Genomic DNA, 24070 nt, shown 5'->3' on the forward strand with positions numbered 1-24070 from the left:
ATGCAGATTTGTATCTTTGAACAATGGAGTACGTCGACTGTGTAAGTGTGAATAAACTTGGGTGTCCTTCAAGCTACCACCAAAACACATTACTTTCAAGGCTACAATGAGGATACTGAATATGAATACATTATTTTAAACTTGTTTGACCGTGGCCTCCGGGGATATTTGTTGAATGCAGAGCAGTATATACGGATGACACATAAATCCCAATGTAATGCCCTTGCCAACGATGACATTATTCAGTACTGATAGAACCATGTCCAGCTCGATATTAGAGGTAGATTGAGGCATTCACCACCACTACAATCATTTATTTATTTATTTATTTTTCTCACTTTGAAAATGTAAAGAAAAAAACTACTATCGCAAAAAGCATAAAACAACAATCACTTTCTCTTGCCCAGAATGAAAGAGTCTCATATCAGATTGCATGTGAGTGTGGTGTGATGTTGACTCTGAAAAGACGAGGACGTAATGCTGCGGATTAGCTGGGAACCACACCATGATGAACAGGGGTAGTGTGAGGCTGGATGAATGGGCTTAAGGGATTTCTCTGTTTTTGTATGTTTTTTTTTTTAACCTGTAACTCCAGCCTTGGTACAACTTTGCAGTTCAGGATCACAAAAGGAAAACAATACACACTGGGATCAGATGGAATTCAGTGTGATCAATGGTTTTGGTGCCAGGGAATGTTTTAACCGATTCTAAAATTCAAATAAAATACACTTATTACACAACCTATCTAGCAGACTTATTCTTAGTTATTTAAATGAGGTATATGTGGCCATATATCAAACGTATATATCAAAACTTGCCAAAGGGGAAAGGTTCGCTTATCTCTTGACGTGAACAAATATTTAAAAAATGTCTTTAATTGGCTGAACTGACTGAAACCAAAAACACTTAAAAGACAAATATGATGCATTATTTATATTATTGCCTTGTGCACGCTCTTGAGTACCTTTAGTTTGCCATTTCATGTTTTAGGAAAAAAAAGTTAATAAAAAACAAAATTTCCCACGGCACTAACTGAGTTTTGGTGCCATCTATTGGATTATACAGGTTGATAATAAACAAATGGAAAGTTCTCTCGGTGGTGCTAGGTATGCACACAGGTGTACTGGTCGTGATTAGACGAGGGAATTGCACAGAATGAGAGAGGACTTATGGACTTAGGAAACAGTGCAAATGTTTTTCTATTTAGCATAATATGTGCCCTTTAAAGCAATGTAACATAATAGATAGAGGTTTAAAGTCATGTCTGAGGTTCAAATGAGACTGCTGTGTGCTATCTGCATCTAATTATAAAGACATTTAACCAACTGTGAACAAGACTGTGATGCTTGCACTCTTGTCTTTATTTGTTTTGTGATTTTGATGCATTTTTCCCCTGTTTGTGAGGCACTTTGAATTGTCTTGTGTACGAATTGTGCTCTACAAATAAACTTGCTAGATCCACGTTTCAGCAGAAGTGGGTGGCTTTTTAACTGCCGCAAGTGAAAAATATTGACCCTGGGTTGGGCCATAGCTATTTTCCATGCATTTAAAAACATTCTTTGAATACATTTAATGAAATTCCTGAATGAAAACCCCCAACGCTGGTGCGCTGTTAGCATGATAGTTGTTGTTAGCAGTGGAGTGATAGGCAAAACTCCACTCTGGTCTCTAGAAGTTATGAAACACGCCTACAACCTCATCACTATGAATAATTAGGATGCAAGAAATGCATTAAGAGAATGAGGAATTAGTTTAGACTGCTGCAAAAAGGCTTGATATTTCACATTTTAAAGCTGGTAAAAATCAACTAAAATCAACTACCAAGATTTAGGCAAGACACCAACACTGACATTTACTGACATTCTATTATACCAATCTGAAGTGAAGTCTGATTCATACATTAGCTTGCATTACTGTTTTCTTGTCTATTCCATTCCTTTCATACCCTGCAAACTGTTTCATCTTATTTGTATTTCAACCCGAGCACACTCCAATGCTTTCTGAAGCGCATTCCTAGTGTCACAAAGGCCCAATGATCATCATATGTGTTCAATCTGAAAATAGTCTTACATAGTTAGGCTGCGCAGCTTATAGAAAATTGTTGTTATCCGATGGAAGAAGTCATTAGGTTGGTGCATGTAGCTGCAGGCAGGATAGAGAGATTGCCATTGAGATTGGCGCATAGTGACTCCTGACTCAAGATATTAACATCACATTTGTTATTTTCTTGTGCTGCTTTGTGGGGGCAGAATGGGGATGGCAATTTGAGAGTTGAAAACCAGGCGCAAGACACAAGCCATTAGTATAATATAATGGTCCTTTGTCATCGAGAATAAATACCTGCCAGCTAAAGTAATTGTATATATGCTGACACAGTAGTACCGATTGGGATCAGGAATTTCTTATTTAACGAATGTCTTTAAAGGTGCATTACCCGATTTTCAAGCCGCAAAAGGAGGAAGTAGGTATTTAAATCGCTCTAACTCGTTTGCAGCTCTCACATCGTTAATATTCACATGCAGGATTTTTGGGTGCATGCGCGGCTTTAGAACTGCTTTTTTCCCCGATGTGAAGCAGGGGTTGGGCTGCTATGCTCCTGCAGATAATGTCATACTGTATTCACAAGCGTCAGTAAAAGGGTGCACCCTGCGTAAGAGTGAGCTGGAGGACAAAGCAGGTAACACGCTAAAGGGAAACGACACTGCCGCAATATTATTTGATTCATGTTTTATTAATCTTTAAAATAAATAAATGAAGGTGGCACACAGTGGTTACACTTTAGGAAGAGGTCGGTGCTCATTAGCAGGTATTTTTATGCCGTGTGACGTGTACCAAGCCTGTTCCGTACATTTGCTTCAAGTGCAGCCTGCAGCAAAGTCCCATCTCCTCCGGCTTCCGGTGCAAAAATGGATTTCATATTCACAGATTAAATTGGGCTAAAATATCTACTTTGCTTGTGGTGATGACAATATGAGACAAGAGGAGGAAATTGCTGTAATTGATTCAAAAATAAATCCCCATCTTTTTCTCTCTACTTCTTCTGTCTTGTTCATTTTATCTATATATTAATGTGTATTGTACATGTTGTCCCCCCTGTCTGTAAATACCCCCCCTTTTTTATTATGTTCAGCGTCTTTGGGTCACTGAAAAGCGCTATATAAATAAAAGTTATTATTATTATTATTATTATTAAATCATAATAATTCTCAGTAAAAGAAAAAAAAGCTCCATAATCATCCCCGCTATGGTATGATAGTGCATAACCATTGTTATGTTTAAACATGCAGTATACAGACACAGCACTAATACAGACACAGCACTAACCGTAACATTACAGTCAATTGTGACCTGGGGCGAGTCATTGGCTGTTCTATTTTAACAGTAAATGCTCGATCAATTAAGCCAAGAAAACTGACAATGACCGTATTTTCCCAATAAAAAAAAAATCATTGGAGAATTATTTTCAAGCTTAACAAAATCACATCCACAAATGACTCTTCAAGGTTTTTTGAGCAGACTAATTAACCTACAAACAATCGTCCAAGACTTGTATAATTCGCATAATGGAGCAAATATACTGTACATAACGACCATTTCAAGACAAATGTTGGACTGTTGAACTGAGAAGACCCATATTCCTAATAAATGTCCTGATGCTGCTGCTCGCCGACATTACTTTACAACACTGGGTCTTGTGATTGACCAGTGGATTGATCAAGATTATTAAATACAATATCTGCATCTGTCGTTGTCAATGGCATCTGCATGTGTTTGACTAACTAGGACCCCTCAGCTGTATATCTGCTGCTGGCTCCAAACATTGTGGATGTAGAGGTTGGCACAAACCTTGCTACCTAGCACTCTGCTGATATTCTGCTGCTGAATTGTTAAAACTCCAAGAATCTCACCTCCACAGCCCCCAATCCCTCACTTCCCAACCACTTTCAGACTTTTGTATTTCACTCAAGTCCTTCTTTGTATCCAAGAGCACTACTATCCATCAACACCTGGCAAGCGGAGTTGAGGTTTCTGGAGTGGACAGCTTTGAACCCCTCTGAATATTTTCAAGCTTCTCCCCCCTTCTGTCCAAGTTGTTTCTGAACTCATTCTGAATCCCAAGCCTTCAACCTGTCAGCTTGACCCTAACAACTTCAACAACCTCCAATTTCTAACTTACCTTCATCTCTAAAATTCTTGAAACATTCCTCTCCTTCCACTCCAAATTCAACTATATCAATGAACAATTTCAATCCGGTGTTTGTCCTCTCCATTGTCCCTCCACTCCTTATCCACATTGCCAATTTGATAGCAGCCTTCGACACCTCTTCAGACAGCTCTCTCATTCACAAACTCAAGTCTATTGACAGTTCTCACACTCCTCTCTCTTCGTTCACATAATCTCTCAGGTTGCAGTCAAATTATTCAACTCAAATCTCACAAATTTAAAATTCTTCCCTTGTCTCTGCTGGTGTGCCCCAAGGATCTGTCCTGGGACCGCTTCTCTTCACCGTCTACATTCTCCTGGTTGATTTCATATTCTGTAGGCACTTTTTTGCAGATGGTTCCCAGCTCTACCTCTACACTAAACCCTCTTTGTCACTTCCCTCCCCTTCTGTCTACTAGGGCTGGGTATTGCCAAGACCCTCGCGATACGATACGTATCCCGATACAGGGGTCGCGATACGATACGTATCCCAATACTTGTATGTCCCGATACAATTCCCTCATTACGATACGTATCCTGATACTTTTTTGAAAAAAGGGTCTTAAAGTTTACCAAATGGGCATTTTTTTAATTCCGGATAAGAAAATGCATGAATTTTCATGTTTATCCACAAAGCTTATGCAAAGAACACATTCAAGTAAAGTTGCCAAACAATTGGCAAGGTCTGAACAAAATAAATAATAGCAGTAACTTGAATGAATGTAGTATCTTAATTAGCCTTCTGGTATGTCAGGTTTGTAATGTGTGTGATGTGTGGGAGTCTGTTGACCCTCTGTTTGTGTCTTTTTGTTGTCGTTTTGGTCTTAAAATCCCATTTCTTCGGGTCGGGCTCGGCACTAAGCTAAGTAGCGCCAGCGCGGAAGTGGCCGCGGCTAATGCTAAGCTAACAGGCGCTCAGCGGGGCCTTGTTGGATAGTTGTATTGTTTAACCGCTCGGTTTTATTGTTTAACCGTTCGGTTTATGTAGTGTAGAGTAGGGAAGATGTGTGTGATGTTGGTGTCAGGTTTGTGTCCGTTTTTTTGCCTCCGGTTCGGCTGTTGTGGTGGCCTCGGGGCTGTGTTAGCTCCGGGGCTAAAATGGCGGTCTCGGGGCTAAGTTAGCTCCGGGGCTGCGTTGAATTTGTATAAAATAAAGGGGTGAAAGGAATGAAATCAATGAAAAAGGAAATCAAATAGAATGGAAAAGGGAGGCGTGTAACAGTAGCGACGTTTCGAGCCAAAAGCTCTTCTTCAGGCCTGTGTACACGCTGGTGCACGGTGTGTGTCTGTCTCAGTAATTACGTGCTGTTTACCGCCCTCTACAGGAGGGAGCTTCTAAACGGCCGCCCGGACAATTTGTAATAAATTAATGTTTTTGAAAAGTATCGATACGGCGACTCCGTATCGGTGCCGGTGACGATATATCGCCGTATCGATATTTTGAACACAGCCTTACTGTCTACAGGGAATTAACTCCTGGTTCTCAAACTGAACAGCTCGAAAACTCATTGAAAAGCACCTCTTCTACACTCTCCAAATTTAGGATTTTCTCAATTTCCATCAATTATTTCATTTTCCTTCCATCCCCCAGGTCAAGGTGCCTTGAAAGTACACTTCCTTTCCTTTTCTTTTTTCGTCTCTCTTTACACACCACTGCCATACGTTCTACAGCCTCGTCACCTCACAGATTAACTACTGCGACTCTATCCTCTTTGGTCTCCCCAATAAATCCCTTCAGAACCTGCAGCTTCTTCAAAACTCTGCTGGCCGCCTCATCATTAGGACATTCACATCATCACATTAACCTCCTACAACAAAGAATACATTTCAAAATTATCCTTTTCAAAGCAATTCATTATTCAAAGCAATTATCTATCCCTGTCATCACAACATAAACTCTCTGCTCTAAAACACACAATCAGTCTTACACCATCATTCCGTTTGTACATTGTGTTTTATGATGCTTTTTAAATGTGTTCGGTGCCGTGTCCTTGGGTGTTTTGAAAGATACGTTTGACTAAAATGTATACTTTTCATTATTACAATCTCTTCATATTGCATATTGTGTGATCTGTGTCACCTTGAATCAGTTTAAACACGATACAAAACCTGAGTTACTATACACAAGTGCTATCCTTATTCTGGAGAGAAAATATAATGTTATAAGACTCCATCAGGAACTGACTGTTTGTCTCTTTGATCCCAGGAGATAAGATTTGGAAGGTGTGGATTCTGAGCCTAAACATGATGAAGAATTGAAGTGACAGTTAAAGTTTAAGCCCCACAGCTCGGAGTCGTTTCTGGTGTTTTAGCCGTTCACTCTCAGCACAGTAACACGATGGATAATCTGTCTGCAGACTCCAACCTCGGCACATTTGAGTTGGTTCAAAATTCAGGCGCACTTCACTTATTTGAGGTTTTCCGGGTGAATTACATTACAAGTCTACATGTTTGAGAAATAGCTCTGTTGCAGACTGCAGTGTATTTCCAGAAATATGGCAATATTGTAACTCCTGGAAAGTATTAACTCTACAAATTCAGCTCTGCAAAATGTACGTATCTATCTACCAATCCTAACATTCATTTATTAGAGTCCATTTTAATTTTGCAATGCCAGTCTTTTGAAACTATTTGACTACTCATGCTTTTACTTAAAAGAATACACAATGTTACTCGCCACCACTGGTCAGATGATTGTCAAGGTATTTTTTGCAAACCAACTGTAATTGATTAAATGTAAAATAGATACTATTATGCCACATGGGTAAAGTTAAAGTTATATAGTGCACCTTTAATAGACAAGCACTATATCCAATTTAACATAAACTCAATTCTGTAAGGCTTTGTTTGTTTCAACATAATTCATGTTCTTAGCAACCCAATAGAGTCCAAAGTATCTGTGTACTGTCTCTTATATTTGTATAGTAGCTGATATATGTGTCCCCTGGTGCAGTATGATGTTGCTAGCTGAAGTCTTACCTCTGGCTGTCCCTCAGGCTGACTGAATAGAAGACGTGTCTATCATTGAGACGTACTGTGAGAAATCAACACTACATTATCCCCATGTATCACTGCCCTCGACATCTACAACTGCACTTCTACAACAAAAGGATGCTTTATAAAAATGTAATACAAAATTAACAAACATGGCATGATTAAGTGGCAATTTTCTGTTTCTAAAGCTTGACATTTTTCTTGTTCTAGGTCATGGACAATTTAATCTAATGCAGAGACAAAAGCTTAATGGAGATCAGTCTTTTAACCAACTCCAAAATGCAAAAATGACTTGAGTATGTCGTCCTTCAGTTTAGTGATTATGCCAACAATGGTTTCATAGTCAACTCATTATTTTATTGGTATTCTATGGATTTATTATGCACACTAGCAGAAAGGTTAAAGCATGGAGTGAGTTAGATTGAGATTTGGAAGTGACTGAACAGTTTTATCTGAAAATGCGATTTTCTCATAATTCTCTTATATACAGTGTTATGTACAGTGTATGTTTTCGTGCAAAATCTCAATAATTTTAAGAGCTTTAATCAGCACCATGCCACACCCCGTTTTAGTCAATTATTCGATGCACAGGAGGTCAACCAATCATTTCTTTAGCTCTACAACTCTACATATTATGCAAATTAGAAAGCAGTATTTCTTTTAACATTTTTATATTCAACACAAAAGTTTAAGTGGACAAAGTGGTAAATTGTATACGTTAAAAGGGTTTTTACTGGGTTGTTATACTGTTCGTCTCAGCAATATTATGGATTATTAAAAACTAGATGCTTAAATAAATATTCTTTTGAAGAAAATATTTTTTTTTTCACTCCCATGTTAGAAATTCCGCAGATGTCAATACAACCTTCTGACAGCTGATGTGATTGCAGTTTGATTACACGATAGATTATTGATTATCATTCATGCATTATAACATGTTCGGTATCACTATTTGAATGCTTGAATTTGTTGATGATACCGCTGATCCCCCTGTGATTCTTTACTGTAATCAAAGTCCAAAAGAGCACAAAGGAGATCTGCAGCATTACACATCCACACACGGAGGACAATCCCTGCAGCAAATGACAATGGTCAGTGACAAGACCGAGTGTCTTGATTAGCATCAAAGTGACTGTGTCGCTTTGACAGATGGCTCTCCTTCCTCTAAGGTGGCGAAATGATTCACTTTCACCCTACTACTCTTTATATCTCATCTAATTGATGCCACCAGTGCAGAAAAGAGGCAGGTAAATTCTGTATTAATAAATGAGGTTGCTGAACAGTAGCACCGATGTCCACTACATAACATCCATATACTCCACCTGTTCCCAATTTAGCGCCTGGCAGGGGGCCCAGATGAAATGAGACGGACTACATAGTGAGAGGGGGAAATGGAGGAGGTGCTGACAGCATGAGAAAGTGGGGTTATCACTCCACATGAGTTTGGATGTATCACTTTGAATAGGAATGTATGATATCACAGGCGGAGAATCCTGGCGCAGAAATCACTGAGAGGCCAAAGTGTAACACAGACTAAATCTACTCTGTAATGACAAAATATGGCTAAACATTCATGACAAGAGGAAATAAATACCTAAAAGATGAACAATAATTGGGAGGAAGTAGTATTTTTTCCCCCCCAAAAGTTTATAGTTGTCAGTTTGTTATATAAATGAGAACTATGTGACAAATGGACCTTGATGCACATCTTTGTAAACCCCTGTGATGGTTAAATATGTATTTCCGGGGTGTTTGAAAGGTCTTCACCCCCTGCTGTATGTGGACTGAAATTTCAGCTTTGCAACATCGACCCGAAGATAACTCTTTTCTTATATTGGGCAACGTAAAATGTGTTTGTGCTCGAGTCATTCATTAGGTGGAGCCTGGGATAATTAAAAAAAAATGTGGCTAGAATAAGGAAAGTGTCTCCGATGGTAACAAGGACTGCTGCAAAAAGGAAAGGCACGTTCTTGTCATTCCTATGATTGTGCAAGCTCAAGTTTCTGGCATCAGGATCTAGAACGCGCATTCTTAATTGGAGCGTCTCCCTGGAGAAATGAACTTCCGTCCTGTAACTTGAGATAAAGACCATGGGATGAGTTTGAGGATAAGCTATATGTTTGAGTCAGGGTCGATAAAAGGGCATTAGTCTTAAGGTAAATAAGTCTATGTTGGTTATTAAGTATCAGGAGTTATCAACATACAATTTTCCAGAACAAATCACACCCTTTATGACAAAAGCCATGATATGCAAACTGAGCTGATGTTTGCTTTATGGCAGAGGCCCTTTCTGACAGCACCTTCGGCAAATATCCAGGCTAAAATCTGCCACAAAATGATCAGTCATCTATTATATATATCATTCTGGTAATTATAGTTTTATTGATGATAATAGTATAATGTGTGAGCTATAGGGTGTCGTTATCATTAGTTACCAGGACAAAGTAAAGGAAAGTTATCTTTAGAGGACGGGAACAAGTCTCAGTTTATTGTGCAGAAGAAAGCGAGCCAAGGAAAATATATGTTTATAGAATACAACAGGTCAAAGTGAATGGAGCATGGGCACCACACCCGCTTACAAAGCTGAAATCTGCTTTTACTCCACTGAGGGTTCTACAATCTAAATGTATGTATCTTTTTGTATTGTATTTAGTATCTTTCAAACACTTTCACATTCACAATTCATATAATCTCATAGAGCCACAATGATTCATATTTGTAGTCGGGTGGAGGTTTAGATAAAAGTATGCTACTATCGTTATGGTATGAGACGGAAAAGTTTCTTTATTTACAGCTGACAAAAAAGGGCCTATCCTATGAAACATGCATCAGGACTAGAGTCACTTTAAGAGGGGCTGAGAGCAAAGTGGGAGCTATGTTCTCAACAGGAATAAACAAGCTCCAGAATAACCGATCCATTTGCTTTATTAGTTATAAACGTCTTCTACAGCTAGGTTAAGGGTGGATAGGACTAACTAGACTGAATTATGAATTAAAAATCCATGGCCTCCTGATACAATTTGTGTTCAAAGCAGTAGGGCATTGAAAAGGGAGAGTGATTTTAGAAATACTCTGTTTCTATTAAAACTAACAAAAACCTTTTCATTACCAAAATGTCCAACAAGCTGCTACTTTCATTTCAAACAGATATGCAGATGTTTTAACGCTGAATTGAATGTAAGAGGAGGTTGTTCATTTATTCATGCTTCAAATGTATCTGACATCATTCTCTCACTCAGTATCTACACAGCAGTGGCGTGCAGTGACTTTTATGGATGAGCAAGCAGACCTGGCGTGTTCATCAATATTGAGAGTGGATAATTGAAAAGTGGAAAAAAACAAAAAACTATAATGCAAGGGTGGGCTTCTCCTGCAGGAAGGGTGAACAGCTTTCCTACTGAGCTAAACTTTAAAATAAAGAGTAAAATAAGAGTGCTGAATCAATATCAATATCAAGGTTTATTCATAAAGCACACCTACAACTTTAAGAGCCCAAAGTGCTGTACAGCAAAGTGTAATAATACATATATAGGTACAAACAATTAAAATACACACAAAGTTAATAAAAATAATGACTCAGCTCAGTTTGTGTTTAAAAGGCCAGAAAAGGTTGTTTTTTAACAAGGAATAAAACTGCTCTAGTGTGTCAGCAGCTCTAACATGCAGCGGTTGTTCCAGAGCCTGGGCCCCGCCACAGAGAAAGCTCGGTCCCCTCTGCCTTTCAGCTTTGACCTGGGCACATTCAAGAGGAGCTGAGAGGAGGAGCGCATGGTACGGGCAGGAACATGGTGGGACAATAACGCTCTCAAATAACAGGGAGCCAGACCATTTGGAGACTTAAAAACCATGAGCAAGATTTGAAATGTGATTCTGTGGAGAACTGGAGGCAGTGATTGTGATGGTGACGCCTTGTACCCGCGAGCAGCCGGGCCGCTGCATTCTGCACTAACTGCAAGCGTTTAAGAGAGGTCAGATCAAGACCATAATAAAGAGAGTTGCAGTGATCTAGGCGTGATGCAATGAATGAGAGAATCCCTCTTTCAAAGTCTCCTAACCTCGGCTGAAAGAAGCTGGTTTTGACCACTGCACTGACTTGTCCAGCTTCAGAGATGAATCCATCAGCACACCAAGATTTCTCATAAATGGGAGGGTAAAAGAAGACAGAGGACCAAGAACACTATCCACCCCTCCTAATACGTCTTAATTACCAAAAACAACAATTTCAATTGTCATTTAAATGTAGAAGATTAAGAGTCATCCAGTGAATCAGGGGCTTACATGAGGTATTTGACTGCAGGGGAATGTTCATTTGCACCTCATCAGCAAAGCAATGGAACTAGATATTGTATTTTTTAAAGCGTGATCGAATGGCAACAAATAAATGCCTAGGAGAATTGGACCTAGAACGGAACCCTGAGGTACACCACAGTTCAAAGGGGCAGTTTTAGACTGACGTGGGCCGAGGTGAAGAGAAGTTTCATTCTGACCAGTATGATCTGAACCAGTCCTTTAACACCAACAGACAGTTCTAAACTCAATACTGGGGTCAAATGTGTCAAAAACTGAGGACAAATCTAAAACCAGCAGCACGTAAATGGATAAATAAGCAGACTTCACTGACCAATTTATTATACAAATTAGTATTCTATGTTGAGAAATGACTGCCTGTATTTCTAACTAACCTCTAATCATTGGGAACATGAACAGAGCCTTAGGTAAAAACAAATACTTGTCTCTAAAAGATAGTTTTTAAGTTCATTTGTTGAAACTTGGCGCTCCTGTTGCTTCGCTTCTCCTCACACATGCTCAGTTAGGGACATCCTAGAACATCCTGGATCTACAGATCATTCCCACGCTGAATAAACCTGAGCACAGATCCATGGGTTTGAGGCCGTGTGCTCCTCAGAACGCATGCGCAGACCTCTAAAAGAAGCTGCTGTCCTGCTGCAAAGAGCGAAAGAGAGAAAGAGAGAAGTGAGAGAGAAAAAGAGAAAGAGAGAAGAGAGAGAGAAAGAGAGAGGAGGAGAGAGAGAATGTGCAATCTTGCATTGAACCAACTGTAATTACGTCTTCAAGTTTTGCTCTTTGAAAAGGAATCCTTTTGTGACATAAGAAAATAACAACAAAGCCGAGTGTGACCAGAAACAGGCAAATCACTCCTTTATAAATGATCAGTGGAGAAGGCATTTTCAGCTTTTCAGAAAGCCAAAAACAGAGCTGTTGTGTTCCATTTGAAGTGGCGTACTCAAAGCTGCCCAGCTGCCTTGAAGCAGCATTAGACCAAACCATTGCTTCGAAAAACTGAATAGCAAAGAAGTAAAAAAGGAAAAAGTTATTCCTGGTTTACCCCCCCCTCCCCCGAAAGCATTTATTCAATTATAAGTGTATTTATTGGTTGAAATGTTAAACACTGTTTGTACATAATAGTGATTTTTTTTTTCTTTTCAGTCAGTAATGATGCCTTTTTAAATTTGGGAATGATTCCGATTTCCTTCTTGTCTCGCTGCCAGTGTGAACGTGCTGAAGGCTGTGTTTTCGCTTCACAAATCTCCAAACATCTACAGATCATTGCCAAACAGACAGACTTCATGAACGCTGTGGACATTCCAGTCACTGTAAACATTCACTGTCATGCGTCATCATCTCATTCATGGTTTCTCAAAATACTCAGACAAAGACGAGGACATTCTGGAAATGCAGAAAACTCATTGTGCAGTAAGTTTTTAATGTATTATTATTATTAGGATTATTATTATTTTAATCCTCCAAACTGCTATTCAATATAGAAAAACTATTGTCTATTGTGCCAAACCACAACCATATCTAACAGCACTAAAATGAAATTTACACTGACATTTATAGCTATACAAAGTGGCCATCACTTTACTCTCCAACAGTTACACATTAGATGTAGCAGAAAAGTAAACTACAACACTGTGAAGCCAGAGGACGTGCACTGACTGTTGTGCAAATCCTCTGTAATGCACTGCTGCCAGCTTCAAGTCTATAAATAGAAACTCATTATCCATAAAATTAATGGAAATGCATATGCAAGGATAATATACACGCTAAATCATACACATGATGTGCATTACTGTAAATTATATGGTGAAATTAAATATAGTTGTTAAAATGGCTCAACACTTACAATGGAATTATAAATTATGAATATAACGTTCTAATCTGGATAAAAGTATTTTTCAATATATTTGGTGTTATACTTTCACCCATGCGCCATGTGGCCATCACAGACCTATTTTTTGAGATTTGTTGAATGAAATTTGCTCTTGGAAGATTAACTGTTTGCATGATAAATACGTGCTCAAAGTCCATGAAAATAAGTGTGATTAAACTGGTGATAAAAGTGAGAAACTGGAGCAGAGTTGAGTAAAGTCTGATTACAGATGTAAAACTTTGATGATAATGACTAAACCAATCATTTTTGTTTCTCTTTCTAATACAAGTGGGTAATAAATCTAAATTTAGATAATATTGTGAATGTTGTTTTGACATGTGCAACATTTGAATATTGAGTATATTAAAGTAAAAAGAGCTGATTAAATGTTGTAAACTTTCAAATAGAATTTATTTGATTAATCATTGGATTTATTTAGCATCTTTCCTGGCACTCAAAGTGCTTTACAGTGCATTATTTGTTCACTCCACACTACTACTGTTCTAGCCACAGCTGCCCTGGGGCAGACTGACGGAAGTGAGGCACTATCGGAGATTCATATTTGGCAATATCGCCCACCCAAGAATAAACTCCACAAAATAGTCCAACTTTACTATTGCTACATTCAACAATTTGATTGAAAAAAGGTGCCAGATTGACCACGAACTCGGGCATTGACAGCTTTCTTGGTGAAACCAGTGTGCACTCGGGCCACTCGCTCTTAAAAGCCTTTCCATTTTCTTTCTTCACAAATACTGCATATTTATGAACTGGTGAGTGCAAGAATTTCTCCCTTACTACTCCCTCTCACACATGCAGCTCTCTGTGTGGCTCTATATGTGGTCTGTATTAATGCATCAGTGTAAAGCTTTCCACTGCCTCCCGGACCATTCTGTCAGCATGACTAAATGTGCCGCATCTCACACGGCTCACCATGATTTCCCTCGACGTCGCACACTCGGACCCCAATCCCTTTGCACAAGTCATGCACACTTTATGCTGCAGGAGCGCTCAGGCACCTGAAAATACTGACGCTGAAACACATTTAAAGCCAGCTGTACTTTGCCCATTACAGACACACCAGAGAGTTGTGAGCATCTTTCACTGACAATAAACGCGGGTGTGGGCTGGGGGCAGAGAGGAGATGCAGAATGTGGTACAAGACAGGCTGGCTGCAGGCCAAACCAGAGCGAGGCGGGAGAAGTGAGGGAACGCAGGTGGAGAATAGAGACGCATGTGTTGCTCATGTAAAACAGCAGCAGGAGAAGGGCACCAGGGACAACAAACTACATTTACTTGAACCGAGAGGTAATTTTGTCTTTGCCCCAAAAACCTGTCCCATGCAGCTAAAAGAGATCTGAGAGAAGTTTAGATATGTCAAATCATTTAACATTTAGCAAGAACATTTTGAAGCTATAATTGTTAGTAAACCGACTATAATACATGAAACCTCCTTATAAGCATCTCATTTATGCCGAGCTTTGGATTTTACTTTCACTTTAACACAGTGGACTAAAAAAACACATTGCAGTGGAGGGACAATAGTTTATTATCTCTGCTGATGTAAAATGAAAAGTACAATCTGTCCTGTCTCAAATAAAAAATAAAAAAAAAATACACAAACTAAACTAGAAACCACCAGTAAAGGCTTCTATTGTTGTCATGCGATAAGTTATTTTGAACCCTGAAAAAAAAAATATATATATAAAAAAAGTAAATTTACTGTAGACTAAGACAATACATCTGTGCTTACCAATATCCACAGATATTCAAATACATTATATATTAAATGGTGTTAAACCCCAAGATATGTGAAAACATTGATTCCTCATTGGAAGCAACACATTTGTCAAAATTTAACAAATCAAACGCCCAGAGTCAGAGCAGTTCAAAGTTTTGAAGTCGTACATCCTCAAGCAGCACAGTTCACCAGTGTTATAAGAGGCTTAGACACAGTGATGGGAGGAAAGAGAGGCACCAGTTCGGAGGAAAGGAGCAGATAAAAAGAGGGTGGTGATGTCAGGATGCTGCTCCCAAAACAGGAATTAGCCCAATAATCGCTGTGAAATGTTTAGCATATTTCCTTCTTCTTGTGTCGTTCCTAAAAGACACTCATCAGAAAAGTGTCTCAGAGTAAAGGCCTGTACGGTCACACATGTGTGATCGAGCCTCTGCGTTTCACTGTCACAGATGTCAGATGTTGTGGAAGTTGTGTCAGCTCATTAAACCTGATGAAAAGACACTACTTCAGCTGCCAAGTGGCTGCAAATCAATATTTAAACAAGTATCAATGAAGAGGAAAGAAGCTTTATTAGTCTACCCAGCCAAACTGCAGTTGGCTGAACCCTCAGCATCACTGGACAAAAATAAACAGATTTTACACATTTGCTTTCTTGGATTATTGTTGATTTACTAACCACAGCAGAACCTGCACTTGATTAAATCCGTTGTTCTGATTAATTGTTACATGGGGATTTTGTCCTATGATATTTCTTTTTCATCTTCTCATCAAAGGCCCTCGTAATCTAATAAAATCTGAAGCACATTTTAAGAGCCTGACAACAAGAACGCTCTCAAGCTCCGTTCTAAATAGTGCATTTACGGCATATCAAAGTAAACACCATTACTGAGGTCTACCAATTATAAAACTCACAAAGAGCTGTGCTTAAGAACACCCTGAGGGATTAACTGGCTGCACTTTGAGCTCTGCATTGTTTTTCACTGCCTTGGCACTTGTTAGCAATTTCTGTCCCCAAAATCTCCACACAACAATGCCTGAGGGAAGTTTACCTTTCCTTTAATGTGAGACAAATCTATTAACACTGGCAATATCCTGGACGCACAAGGGACTGTCAGCAGAGTGTGAAGGGTGACGCGGAGCTCAGGAGTTCAAACTCAGGTGAAATTAGAGCGATCAAAACATTATGACACCCAGGGTTTTGATTGTTTTTTGCCAAACATGATTATTAAGTGTTAGCTGACAATGTTATGGATTGCCTCTTGTTCAAATTTACTTTTTTAATGCTTAATCGATATCACACTTTGATGACAAGATGATTCATTGCTGCATAATACACTATTTCTAGTGTTGTTACAATTCTAAAATGTAAGAAAAAGGTTAATAGTCGATTTTGATTTGCCACAATAATAAAAATACACACATGTAACATGGTGTAAAAAGAATACCATGTGGTTCTATTTACAAATAAAGTAAAACAGCATCAAAAATCTGGCGATCATCCGAATATCATAAAACATTAGTTACATACGTAACTCTTCCCTTAATGTTTGATTGGACATATTTCCTCAAAATATTGCCTATGACGGGAAGTTGTGACTAGTTCTGATAACACTAATTCTAAAAATATTCAGAAAAAGTCCAATTCTATATATTTTTTTCTTTCTTTTTACAATCTAGGTTTAGTATTAATTATTATCAACACAAACAACAAAACCAACAACAACCCTACTTTCTACACCAATACAAAGCTGAGATTATGTTCAAATAAAAGTAATAATTAAGACCTCATGTATTTAGCATATGACTTCTGTAAGGTGAATGATCAAAAGCATAAACTTCCTTGCTGACCTACATCTCTATGATTAGCTATGCACAAAAAAACCCTCCTTCCCCTTTGCTTTGGCCTGAGTTAGAAGATTAAAAGTTCCCTGCCACTGCCACTCGTGAGCCTGGCTGGAGCTGAACTAGGGCTGGTCTCCTGCCAGATTCGGAGGAGATTGGAGATTTCAAAGTCAAGTAAGTTCAAAGCCTTTGACTGGGAAACGTTCAAAAGAACACAGTGGACCAGGGCGCAGCAAGAACAGAGGGTAAAGAGAGCTCCTTATAGTCAAGAGGAAAGAATAGGAGGACGGGAGGAAGACTTGAAAAGAGTGATTAATACTGGTAATGGTCAGGTAGAAGAGAAACGTTTTTAAGAACATTTTGGAAGAAAGTTTGGTATTTGTAAATATAATCAAATAAAAATGACTTAATAGAGATTGTCATCTCAATTTAAATAAACAATAGTCTGAGTATAGTTGAGCATATACAATTAAATAAAAAGTAAAACTGAACTTGCTGTGCATGTTTATTTGGTTATAAATGAGTTTAAAAAAAACATTTACTTCTATCTCCATTATTCATCAAATTCCATTTTGATAATACAGAGCATCTCTTTCCAAAGGTGCCCATACACAAAGGTGTGTCATGTGTCACTTCCTCTGTTCTATCACAATGTTGCCATTTTGCACCTCAGGACGACAAACGTGTTTGGAATTTCCTTTATCTGAGTGACTTTGGGAAGGACAAAGGAGCACATCCTCACTCCAGAGATTTATCTGGGAACAAAGCAGGGGTCATGTACAGAATCTGAGAGGGATATGGTCCTGAGGCATCAAAACAACACTGCTCTGACATATACAGATGATCAATTTAACAAATATAATCGACTTGACAGGGACAATTTAGTAAATTTCTGATGAATTTAAAATATCATCTGAATATTGTAATCAAGATAAAAAAAAAATCAAAAACAAATCAAAGTATTCATTTTGTGCCATTTGCAGTTTTTTTAAATGCTGTGATTCTTTTAAGTGTCATCATAATTCATACTTTATTGAGTATAGATAAATAGTATATAATGTATATCAATGTATGAAGCAATTTAAAGATAAGTTAAATGAAAAAAACATATATACGTTCAAATGATTTAGCTATTTTTGTTGTCCACATGGCAGTGCTGGCCTGATGCTGGCTGCCGCTGGTCTATAGGGGTGGAATTAGCTGGAGCCTGGGCCTCTGCCTGTTGTTTTTCGGTCTGAATCAGCAGTCCTGCTCTTTCCTCTGTAAGCTCGGCGGCCACAGGGAATGCCAGCTCATCGACTATTATAATGATGGCCTCCCCACTGCGCTGCTGCTCTGATTTCTCCTCTCATTCACCAGCTCAAATGTCCCCCTCGCTCTGCCATCTTTCTGGTCTTCTTGTCCAAACAGAAGTTAATCCCAGTTTGTTTGAAACTATTGAAAATTCAGTATGTAAAATAAGACAGAATCAATGTTTTCAGAGCCAACAAGGTTGGTTACAAAACAGGGTGTTTAGCAAACTTTACAGAACATTCATGTTCCACCCTGTGGTATATACAGCGACTCACCTCTCTAAACAGTGGTGCCGTGATATGGGCTGCAGTGTTGACACAAACAGTGTGGTTTGTACACAACACTCACCTTGAGTTTGTCGAATCGCTCGGTAAGAGAGCACACCTGATGCTCCCGGTGCCGACCCACCAGCTTACACAGGGCACAGATGAGCTGGTCATCCACCATGCAGTACATGTTGACCTTCTCGTTCTCATGCTCCATGCAGGTCAGACCTCGGATATGTGTGTGTGGGACAGGCTCCACCAGGCGGTGGCTGGTGAAGGGCTTTTTGTTGGGGTGTGTGGCCCTCAGACAGCGGTCACAGTAGGACACTTCACACGTCACACACGTCTTCACCGCCTCACGAGGAGGGTCCTGCTCGCAGAACTGGCAGCTAATGCGATAGTCCATTTTGGCAATGACCGCCGGGCTGTGGTTGGCGTTGTTGTGGTTGGTGTGGTTGGAGTGATTGACGAGCGAGTGGGAGTGGCTGGAAGTGGCCGGGCTGCCGCGGGCGGTACTTCCACTGGTGCCACTGCCGCCGCCCAGGGTGCCTATGGTGCCGCTAATGGTGGCGGTGTAAGGCCACTGCGGAGGCGGCAGGCGGCGGCTCTCTGTGGGGGAGTTGGGGCCACTAAGGGAGGCCTTTTGAAAGCGGTCAATGATGTTCTGCAGAGTCACATTGCGCTTTAGGCCCTCCAGACCTCTGTGATTCAGCGTGATGACGTATCGGCACGTGGGACACTGAAAAGCGGAGATAGACTCGAGCGGCTTGCTGGTGGAGCAGTGAGACACCAGGATACGGTGAGCGCAGTTAAAACACAGAGAGTGGGCACAGGGCAACAGCAGAGGGTCTTCAAACAACTCCAGGCAGATCGGGCACGTTAGCTCAGACTCCAGTGTTTCCATCTTCAGTTAAACCAATCCAAGAGTGACATCAATTCCCACAAAAGCTGGCCCGTAACCTGCAAGAAAGAAGAAGAAAATAAGCACTCTGAAATGTTCAAACTTTCCCTGTACCTTTTGTCTCCAGGTGAAACTTTTTATTGAATACTACAGCAGAAACAGCACACACGCCCATTCCCCACTATCTGATTGTAACTCAAACAGTAGTTATTAGATTCAGGTAAGAGGGAGTGGCTTGTGCACAGTCAGCAGGAGCATTGCTCACAGAGGGTAACTTGGTTCATAGAAGTCATTAAAAAGAAATAATGTGAGAGGACACTTCTTTATGCCCCGAGTGGGACAAGAGCAAAAAAACTACAGAATGGATTGCAAGGGAATGTTTCAATATCACAACTTAATGGGAAACGGTGAGAACAAAACAAAACAATTGATTTCATATTTCACAAGTCTCAGCACCTAACATATCAAACTGTTTCCCCCAAACACTGTAACCGAGGGACCTTATCTCAGCTTTGGGTCTGCTGTAACAGGAAACAAAGCAGAAGTAAAAGCACTGACCTGAGAGAGACAGAGATTTTTCGATTACAGTGCCTTATTGTGGCTCTGTAATCGCTGTGTCTTTCTGTGCCACTAAAGCAAGATTTACTGTTGTGAGCCTCTGCACATTTTGACTAATCAGAAATGACTTTGCACATCTGCCATTGCGTTTTAGTTCCATGAATGACTTGAGCTGGGAGCAATAACAGACGTTATAATTAACGTCTACAGCCCCATTTTCATCCAAGATGGCGCCTGTGTTCGGCCACGCCACTGCTCGACTCCTGTTCTGCCGCTTATTTGTGACGATCGTTACATCGTATGCAGTTTTATCAGCCCAGACATTAGTCTGTTGTGTGTCTGCTGTGCGGGTTTATTACCGTGGCGCACTTTTCCGCATCAAAGCGTCGATGGAGTCACTTTTCGACGCTTGGGACAGGTACAAACAAGCCTTTCCGCCACCCCTTGTTTGTCCACCCAACTCACCTGACGTTTTGATGCTGTCCCGAGGCCCGGGGAAGAGGAGGAAGCAGAGGAGACGAGGCACAAGGTCTGGTGTGCAAGTCAAGTGCAGACGAGCCTTGTGTTCGGAGCACACAAGCCTGGGCTTTGGGAGACGTGCTCGGTGCTTGCGCCTGGTCCCGCTCCTCGATGTTTGCGGCTGTTCGCCGTCGCCGTCTTTGCCGCCTGCCCGGGTCAGCGCGGCTATTTTCCCGCTGCCTGCACGGGCCATCGCGGCTGCTTTCCCGGAGCCTGCACGGGCCATCGCGGCTGCTTTCCCGCTGCCTGCACGGGCCATCGCGGCTGCTTTCCCGCTGCCTGCACGGGTCATTGCGGCTACTTTCCCGCTGCTTGCACGGGCCATCGCGGCTGCTTTCCCGCTGCCTGCACGGGTCATTGCGGCTACTTTCCCGCTGCCTGCACGGGCCATCGCGGCTGCTTTCCCGGAGCCTGCACGGGCCATCGCGGCTGCTTTCCCGCTGCCTGCACGGGCCATCGCGGCTGCTTTCCCGCTGCCTGCACGGGCCATCGCGGCTGCTTTCCCGCTGCCTGCACGGGCCATCGCGGCTGCTTTCCCGCTGCCTGCACGGGCCATCGCGGCTGCTTTCCCGCTGCTTGCACGGGCCATCGCGGCTGCTTTCCCGCTGCCTGCACGGGCCATCGCGGCTGCTTTCCTGCTGCCTGCACGGGCCATCGCGGCTGTTTTCCCGCTGCCTGCACGGGCCATCGCGGCTGTTTTCCCGCTGCCTGCACGGGCCATCGCGGCTGCTTTCCCGGAGCCTGCACGGGCCATCGCGGCTGCTTTCCCGCTGCCTGCACGGGCCATCGCGGCTGCTTTCCCGCTGCCTGCACGGGTCATTGCGGCTACTTTCCCGCTGCTTGCACGGGCCATCGCGGCTGCTTTCCCGCTGCCTGCACGGGTCATTGCGACTACTTTCCCGCTGCCTGCACGGGCCATCGCGGCTGCTTTCCCGGAGCCTGCACGGGCCATCGCGGCTGCTTTCCCGCTGCCTGCACGGGCCATCGCGGCTGCTTTCCCGCTGCCTGCACGGGCCATCGCGGCTGCTTTCCCGCTGCTTGCACGGGCCATCGCGGCTGCTTTCCCGCTGCCTGCACGGGCCATCGCGGCTGCTTTCCTGCTGCCTGCACGGGCCATCGCGGCTGTTTTCCCGCTGCCTGCACGGGCCATCGCGGCTGTTTTCCCGCTGCCTGCACGGGCCATCGCGGCTGTTTTCCCGCTGCCTGCACGGGCCATCGGGGCCGCACCGGTCCTGGAGCCTGCGCGGGATGTGGCGGCTGTTTTCCTGGAGCCCGCGCGCCGCTGGCATTATGAGCGCTGGGGTCCACCGTCCGCTTCCTTGTTTTCGTCGGCTTACCGGCGAAACACATGTTTCACAAACACAATCACGTGGCCGTAACGCGTGCCTTCGACAGGTCCCGCTGCGCTCAGCTGAACCGATGGACGTGACGTCATCCACGGTCCGGCTCGGCTTGTTGAATGCACGTTCAATTGCCAACAAAACGTTTTCTTTGAATGAACTTTTTACAAGACAAAACCTTGATTTCATGTGTCTTACGGAGACATGGCAGAGAGAGGGTGAGTTTATTCATCTAAATGAACTCTGCCCACCTGGCTGCTCCGTTTCTGCGATGCCTCGCCCTGGTCGACGTGGAGGAGGTCTGGCAGTTGTGTCCCAGGACCGTCACATGTGTAAAGTCATCGACTCACAAACTTTCACTTCCTTTGAATCACAGATGATTAAGGTTGGTTCTTCAAGTCCTTTTTACTGTGTTTTAGTCTACCGGCCCCCTGGTCCTGCTGCTGTCTTTTTAAAGGACTTTAGTGACTTTTATCTTCTATTATAAAGCTGGAAAATGTTTTAATTCTTGAGGATTTTAACATTTAGGTCGATGGCTCATCATGCCCTGCGAAGGATCTTTTAACCTTGACCGAAACCTTTAACTTTGAGCAGCATGTTTCAGGTCCCACTCACCAAAAGGGACACACTTTAGACCTGGTGTTTTCACTTGGCCTGAGTGTTGCTAACCTCTGTGTGGAGGATGTTCATATGAGCGATCATGCCGTGTTTTATTTGAATTGAACTTTTCTCCTGAGCCTGTGCCCTCAAACATCAGGTCTCAGAGGCGCATTATCACTGCAAATACAGCCGTCCAATTTTCTGCTGTATCTGATCCTCATTTGTTTATGAATTGTCTTGATGTGGACAGTTTAATTAATTCCTTTAACAGCCAATGTTATTCCATTTTAGATCAGGTGGCACCCGTAAAATCCACTGTGTCATCACAGAAAAAAGCTTGTCCTTGGATAAATGAAGATATCCTAAACCTAAAGAGACTATGTCGGAAAACTGAGCGTCTGTGGAAAACCTCTAGTCTTCAGGTCCATAGGTTACACCTCAGAGATCTTGTATCATCCTACAATGAAATGATGGAAAGTTCCAGAGCTGATTACTTCCGCCAGCTAATAACATCCGACAAGAAAAACCCCAAAGTGTTGTTTGACACTATAAATTCTATTGTTTGTCCTTCAGCTGCAGTGACTCCTGTTTCCTGCAAAGCTGACAGCAATGAATTCCTCAGGTTCTTTATCGATAAGGTCAAGATGATCAAAGACCAAATACCACTCCCTTTTGTCTGATAAACCTGTTTCTGTGGAGCCTGTTTCCCAAAACTGGTCTTCTTTTAACCCTGTCACTCTAGAAGACATCTCAGCTCTGGTGACCAAGATGAAACCCTCCTCTTGTACATCAGATGCCCTTCCCTGCAGGCTCTTCCTCAAAGTGTTTGATGTTATTGGCCCCTGGGTTACCAAAATGGTGAATCTCTCTCTTTCTACCGGTGTGTTTCCTGGTCCATTTAAACATGCCATAGTTGAGCCTTTACTGAAAAAAAAAAACTTGGACCCGACAGACCCCAAAAGTTTCAGACCCATATCAAAGCTCCCGTTCATGTCCAAAATCCTTGAGAAGGTGGTCTCTGAACAATTGTCAGATTTCCTTGATCAGTCTAACATTCACGACTCTTTTCAATCTGGTTTCCGCAAACATCATTCTACGGAAACCGCATTGTTGAAAGTGTCCAGTGACATTATGATGTCTGCTGATTCTGGGAAATGCACGGTTTTAGTTCTGTTGGATCTGTCTGCTGCCTTTGACACTGTCGACCATCATATCCTGTTAAACAGATTGAGGGACCTGATTGGACTATCGGGGTCAGTTCTTCATTGGTTTTCCTCATATTTATCCGGTCGGAGCTTTAGTGTTGCTGCAAACCAAATAATGTCAGACTCAGCTGATCTGTTGTGTGGAGTTCCACAGGGCTCCGTCTTGGGTCCCGTCCTATTTCTGCTTTATATAATTCCCCTGGGAATGATCATTAAAGAGTTTAGTGATGTGTCCTATCACCTGTTCGCTGACGATATTCAGCTCTATTGCTCTTTTAAACCTTCTGAGATCCAGAAGCTGAACTCCTTGGTCAGTTGTTTAGTGCAAATTAAACAATGGCTGAGTCAAAACTCCTTGCAGCTAAATGCAGACAAAACAAAAACTCTGATTATCTTTAGAGCACCACTCCAAGCTGTTGACGAGGAACTGTT

The 24070-nt window shown here is 41.8% G+C and overlaps 1 protein-coding gene across 3 annotated transcripts in view; it reads right to left on the reverse strand.

Annotated features, from left to right (window-relative positions):
• Positions 1 to 24070, reverse strand: part of mid2 (midline 2) — a 150645-nt gene that overhangs the window by 48794 nt on the left and 77781 nt on the right. For all 3 annotated transcript variants that reach the window (XM_072437724.1, XM_072437725.1, XM_072437723.1), the window contains exon 2: positions 18598 to 19475. In XM_072437724.1, coding sequence (XP_072293825.1) covers positions 18598 to 19419 — 822 coding nt within the window. In that variant the 5' untranslated portion in view covers positions 19420 to 19475. The remainder of the gene's footprint in view (positions 1 to 18597; positions 19476 to 24070) is intronic.

This window comes from Eucyclogobius newberryi, unplaced genomic scaffold, assembly GCF_026437365.1.
Source record: "Eucyclogobius newberryi isolate DKJ021-1_F unplaced genomic scaffold, fEucNew1.0.hap1 SCAF_11, whole genome shotgun sequence".
Taxonomy (NCBI): Eukaryota; Metazoa; Chordata; class Actinopteri; order Gobiiformes; family Gobiidae; genus Eucyclogobius; species Eucyclogobius newberryi.